Source organism: Pyxicephalus adspersus, unplaced genomic scaffold (assembly GCF_032062135.1).
Source record: "Pyxicephalus adspersus unplaced genomic scaffold, UCB_Pads_2.0 Sca886, whole genome shotgun sequence".
Classification (NCBI taxonomy): domain Eukaryota; kingdom Metazoa; phylum Chordata; class Amphibia; order Anura; family Pyxicephalidae; genus Pyxicephalus; species Pyxicephalus adspersus.
Window position 1 is genome coordinate 1 of NW_027317893.1, and position 6,750 is coordinate 6,750.

General features: G+C 36.0%; 1 protein-coding gene across 1 annotated transcript; it reads left to right on the forward strand.

Annotated features, from left to right (window-relative positions):
• Positions 1 to 2,760: 2,760 nt before the first annotated feature.
• LOC140321150 (guanidinoacetate N-methyltransferase) lies at positions 2,761 to 4,877 on the forward strand (the record flags this gene model as incomplete). Its single annotated transcript, XM_072398013.1, is given in 4 exon segments — positions 2,761 to 2,824; positions 2,945 to 3,012; positions 4,129 to 4,239; positions 4,470 to 4,877. Coding segments are annotated over 4 exon segments (384 nt in total), but the record flags the coding sequence as incomplete, so codon positions are not given.
• Positions 4,878 to 6,750: the final 1,873 nt, after the last annotated feature.

Below are 6,750 nucleotides of genomic sequence, written 5' to 3' on the forward strand. Positions count from 1 at the left end.
GCTATGGGTAATGTGTGTGCCATTAGAAAGAATGATTTTTTAGGGGAACAGTGACTTTTAATACACGCTCGCCAGTGTAAAGCTGCCGGATATGCGCGGCTCCGGCCGCGATCTTTTTCAGTTGCTGAATAGCGCGATCGCGTACGATTCCGGATAGCGAATACGAATGCACGACCGATAATCCGATTCTGCTTGATGAATCAGGGTCAGTGTGTTCTGAAAGGAATGCAGGCACCTACCCTGGCTGAGCACATGTTCTCATCTCTGCCCCTGCACTTCCTGCATTTTCTTATATATCCTGGTGGTGTTTCTAAGGCCACTATCAAGGGCAGGAAACACTTCAACAACTTTATTTGAATTTTACAAAGTTACAACTCTGCTAGCAGGTAGAAAAAGGCAATCCCCTACACTTTACTATTGGCACCTTTAATTACCTAAATTGAATTATATCCTTTCCACAGATCTCATGCACTTGCTGCCCCCCAGCACTAATTATCCAATCACTAAGTTATCACTTTTATACTTGCAATTTATTTATATTGCTTGTTATCAGCACAATTTTGGCTTTAATACTCTATCCTATATATTTAGGCTGCATCTTGAATTGTTTTGGAGACCCCTTTCCTTTTCCCATGCCCTCTCTCAAGTACTTCAGTTTCTTCACCTACAGTTTTTTTCAACCTGATGTAAGCAATAAATTCTAAAACACTCTTTATTCAGTACCATTATTCAATTAACTCCTTCAATTCCTCACAGTACATATCTTGTCCCCCTCTCCCCTCTCTCCTTCTTTTTCAGTGTCCACCTATTCTATTCTCCAATCAGTTCTCCTATCAGCTGACAGGATTGAACATCAACAAAAACCTTCCCCTACATCCAGATACTCCATCTTTCTTAACAAGTCATCAGGATCCATAATTATCTGTTAGATCAATTATTATTTCTAGCTCTCTTACTTTTGTTATTCTTTGATCTCTATTTTTTATTTTTTGGATCTTTATATGTACCCTGCTATCCTTCAAGAAGCCTCTATTTACCTCAGTAATCACCAATTATCAGTTAACCGTACAATAAACCTCCATCTTTAACTTGGAATGTAAGTACCTACTCTTTTAGTTTCGAGACTTTGTTAATATAATATCTAACCCTAGTACTCTGGTCTAACGTACTAAGTCTAGTTCCCATTAACCCCCCCTCCCCCTTTTCCTTTTTGTTTACCTTTATTCAATTTTGCAATTTGTATTCAGCTAACACCTCAACCTATCCTTCTCCCCCTTTGTTTTGGGTATTTTAGCTGTGACTACTGGGCAGATGTTTTTATTCTCACCTTTTCACATGGTCTCACCTTTGTAAGTAAATGTTTATTATACCTACATGCTCAAATATTCATGTCTAATTGACATTTGTGTATAACATCCAGCTAATGTGTTCTTTCTTTTGTATACTGTGACTGTATTGCACTCAACTAGATTACAATCTCAAGCAATCCCCTGAGAAAGCTTAATGGTGAAAGCGATTTGAAATTTTTGAGCGTATTAAGTACTCTACTGGCCCTGTTTGAATATGTTAAAAGAGCCAACAGTTTCCATGTAGGTAGTTTTTTGCACAAAACAATATATTTTTTTATGCTTTGTTCACTGTGTATGCCACCCTTTTTTCAGCAGGCTGTTTGTGATATCTGGTTCGCCATTTTCAACACTTTATTGTACAATTTTTTTTCCCAGCACTTTATATGGGTATGCTGAACAGAGTAAGTTGGAGAATATTGTATACAAATATTTTTAAGTTTTAATATCACCATAGAACCACAATACCAAATGTCAGCTATGTGTTCACACTATGTGCAATGGAGAATAGTAAAGTCAGCATAATAATGTTTAATAGATATACCTAGACTAGAACATACATATGAGTAATATTTCTCCTGGTGGCAGGGACATGCAACTGTATCAAATATTAAAACACTTAGAGGAGTACATGGTAAAGGGGTAGGCAATATATTTAATTGAAAGCATAGTATTTACTAGGGTTGACTATAGCTTGTATGAGACCTTTGTCTAGCAATAACATCTTTCTTTGCCTTGTAATCTGCCAGTTATTTGATATTTTAACCCTCTGATGATATAAATGGTAAAGTAAAACAAATAGATCAATCTGAAATAATATACATTCATGCTGTGGCTGAGTTCTTTTTTTCTGTGCATTGTAGTTCCAGATCTGCTTTTAAATGTGTACACAGATGGTTACATTTAAAATGTGTGGTTTATCCAACCATATTTTTTTTAACATAACTTTGATTATATATATGCTATACCTCCAACTCACACATCTAGGATATTCAGTTCTGTAGTACTGTAGGATTCTTTTTACTAGATTTAACTCATGTTTCTCCATGTTTGAATGTTTTTTGTGTTTCGTGCGTGTTTGAAAGGCATTGTCATGTGTTTCTTGCATCATGCGTGTTTGAAAGGCATTGCAAAGTGTTTCTTGCATCATGCGTGTTTGAAAGGCATTGCCATGTGTTTCTTGCATCATACGTGTTTGAAAGGTTACTTTTTTACGAACGATTTTTTGCCCAATCGATCGTTCGTCGTTCGATTGGAACGATAAAAATTGGAAGTGTGTACGCACCTTAACTGGGTTTAGTTCCACTTAAAGAGCTTTGCTTTCTGTCAGAATAGTCTTTGTCAGCACATCTGATTAGCTCGTTTGCTGTCCCTAATAAGATAACTCAACCTTTTTTTTTTTTTTTTTTTACAGATTGTCCCACTGAAGGGCCTGTGGGAAGAAGTTGTGCCAACATTGCCAGATAGACACTTTGATGGTTAGTTATGGACTGTTCAGTGCACAACATTTGTGTCAATGGTGGGGGGTAACTTTGATTGTTAATTAACATGAAACTAATTTTTGTGCATTTTAATCAATGGTGTTTCTTTTTTTTTAGGAATTCTGTATGACACATACCCTCTATCTGAAGAAACGTGGCATACACACCAGTTCAACTTTATTAAAGTAATTCTATGTTCAAGTTATTACATAATATTACATGTATTGTAGTTGCTCACAATTGTATTATTTCTGAATGCATTGTTCATGTTTTAAATTCCAAATCAACCTCTGACAATCAAATCTGAAGTGAATTTAAAGGTAGTTCAGTAGCAGAATATCAAGCACGTGTGGTGTTTTGGGACTTCCAATTACAGATAGGCCTAAAACACAATAGCAGATCCACTGTCATTTTTTGAGCTTGGTTTTGCTCTGCCTGAATTTATAATCTCAAAGAGGTAAAGCAATTCAGAGCCAACACAATTTTACTGGAATGCATATGCATGATGTGTTAATGTAACAGATACTTAAAAAGGGTGAATTTCTTTCTCCTGTTTACGTCCAGCAAGCTTCTGTTTCTGCAGATGGTGCCTTATGCACTTTGCTGATTAACTTTCCAGAATGGAAAATACAACTCGGGGCTGAAATGCCACTCTTGAAGGATAAATACTTAGTGATCCAATTTGATCTAACTAAACAATCACCAAAAATCTACCTGATTTATCTATCTGATTTTTAATGCATCCGCTGTGCATTGTGGAGCTTGCTCATGTCAGAAACAACTTCATGCACTTCTATGGAGGTAAACAGGATATCTGTACTTTGTTTGAAGGTAGAGTTATTCTTTAGAACTTGCTTGAATTCTTTAGAACTTGAATTAACACACATGATGTGTTTGTGTGCTGGGTTACCATTAATTCTTAAAGTCACCCCAAATGATAATCCAGCAAAACTCCAGTGTCTGTACAGCTGTCCCTTGATTTTTAGTATTCTATCAAGTCACTAACAACTGTCATGAACTTTTCTGCGTTCTCCCCTAGCCCAGAAATACCAGCATAAGTGCACTTGTCACAACAGCACTATCTGTACAATGCTCATTGTTCTGCTGTTGCTGAAAATTATTTCTAACAGTGAAATATCTGCACATTTGTACAGAGCTTTGACTGGTCATCATGTTTTTTTAGTTTATTTTGTTGAGGATGTTTGACTGATGTACAATAATGCTGTTTAGAGTTTTGATGCAGTTATTGCTTTGCTGTATATGTACTGTAAAAGGCTCAAGCAATTTGTGAATTTTTGCAGGGTCATGCATATCGCCTGCTAAAACCAGGAGGTGTCCTCACATACTGTAATTTGACATCTTGGGGAGAGTTGCTGAAGACCAAATATACAGACATTGAAAAAATGTTCCAGGTAAAGAAACAATAGTTGTACAACTTTTTGACTTGTAGGCTGTACTTTATGGATTTAAACCTACTGCTAGAACTAAAGGTAAACTTAAGTACATTGTCACTGTGCTTTTAAAGATTCCCAGTCCATTTTTTTCTGTGTTATTGATACCTTGTGTTCCCTATGATCGAATCATCTTATTTCAAGTTTCTGTGTTGTTAAAGACTACATCTTCTGTTCTCTTATTGTTATAGGAAACACAAATACCTCAGCTCCTGGAAGCAGGCTTCAAGAATGAAAATATCAGCATCACAGTGATGGACCTAATTCCCCCTGAAGATTGTAGATACTACTCCTTCCCAAAGATGATCACACCTGCCATTATAAAGGCTTAAAAGACAAATACTTTCTCCCACACACTAATAAACTGGGATTCAGGATTTTAAATAGAAGTGTCCTGTTTCTACTGTAAGAAACCATCCAGCAGTTCTTGGTGATGTGAAAGCTCACAAGTTTATATCCCTAACAGCAAATACATAAATTACATTACAGTGAGGTGCAAAGCAAAATTAGAGTGCAAAGCTTTTTGAACTCTAGGTATTTTATCATTCTAATGTCAACACTTTGTGGAGTGAATGCGGAATAAACTTAATATGAATTAAGTTCCAGGTTCTTCTTGCATTATGTAAAGTAATATACTGGGAATACTCCAAAATTTACAGCTTATTTAAAAAGGGTACCCCAGTACATTGGGTAGTCAACCTCTTTCTGTATAAAAAGAGATGCTATAGCTGTTTAGTATTAGTAGAGCTCTTGACGTACTAGTGTTTTATATTATAAGCTGAGAAATCACATGCAGTAAAACAGTGGTGACCAACCTTTTTTTCATTCGGGGGTGGGGTGGGGGGATTGTTGACATTGGGATAAAACTTCTGGCCCACAATACAAACAAACATTAAAGATGTATGTTTAAAACTAAAATAAAGGTAGTCCCGGGGGACTGTAGGTTTGTTCTTGAGTTGAATTTGTATGCAAGTCAGAACAGGTACATTATTTTAATAAATGCAATTAGCATAGATGTTTGTCTCAACATATTGTATGTCGGGTGTCCTTAACTCAGGGACTAATTATAGGTTTAATTTAAAAATAACTTGAATGTTTTTAGTTACTATAACATACATGTACCAAATAAATAGCCACAAGAGTTCCCCACTTATCCCACATTTCCTTCCTCTACTGTTAGAGATATTAGGGTTCACAGAAGGTTAAGTGGCCAGCTATGTGTGACAGGATAGCACAGTATAACAGTTACAGTTTTTTATATCTTGTGATGGAGCCGTAGTGATGACATTTTAGGGGGAGTTGGCCACAAGAGTCCTGCACTTGCAGTTACATTTCCCACTTCTTACAGAGTAAATAGGATTCATAGGGAAGGGAATATCTATGTGTGACAGGGTAGGCATGATATGATGGGTATAAAATTTTAATAGGGAAGGCATAAGGAGTTTTCTACTGGCTCCCACACTTACATTTGCCAACATCACTCTGTTCCGGAGAAATTAGGGTTCACAGAATGGAAGTGTCCAGCTACCCTGTTTCCCCGATTATAAGGCACTCTCTTATATTTTTTGAAATGCCAAAATATGCCCTAGGTCTTATTTTCAGGGGATGTCTTATTTTTCCATGAAGAAGACTACAGTACACATTTAATGTTGAAAAAAAAGGAACTTTATTACCTGTATATGGTACAATAATGGTATATGGTAATAACGGTAGTTGTCATCACAAACCAGCATAGCCAGACAAACTGTGCATCCAATTTCTTGTTACTTTAAATACTTTTAACATTAAATCCTCCTCAACTTTATTTTATTTTTTTTTTTAAATTGTATGTTTATTGAAAAATTTTTAACGGGATACAAAAAGAAAGAGGGTAGTACACAAAAGGGAAATAACAGTCTCCAGCGTAATAAATCATTTCTAAATTTCAATGGTGCAATAACCAGTTTTCTAAACATAACCCATAATATAAACATCTTAAAAGGTGGAGGCAAGAAGAACAAAGAAAGGGTAATGTGACATTAGTAAATCAGAGAGAAGCTGTGGGCACTAGCTGAGGAGGTCAACGTAATAGCGATCCCATGCCTCCCTATTTTATTTTTTATTTAATTGAATATCTGTTTACTGGTGTACAAATCTAAAGGATCGTATTAATAAATGATTATGGAATGTCCAATTGCAATAAAAAAACAAACAGCCAATTTTAACAGACTGCGCAAGTGCCAATTGCAAGCGAATTTCTATCACCTGTGCGCCTAAATTCGAGCATATATAAGGGTGTTGTTTAACTTGCTTTTTCCTTTTGTCTTATTTTTCTTGGAGGGGGAGGAGGGGCTGTTTTGTGTGTTATTCCAATTAATCTATGTTGCTGCATTTGATACTTTGATTACCCTTTAGCACAATAGCTGCTTTTTTCCCAGTTAGTATAACAAACCCTTTCTTTTCTGCAACACTCATTTTAAGCTTTACTATTGA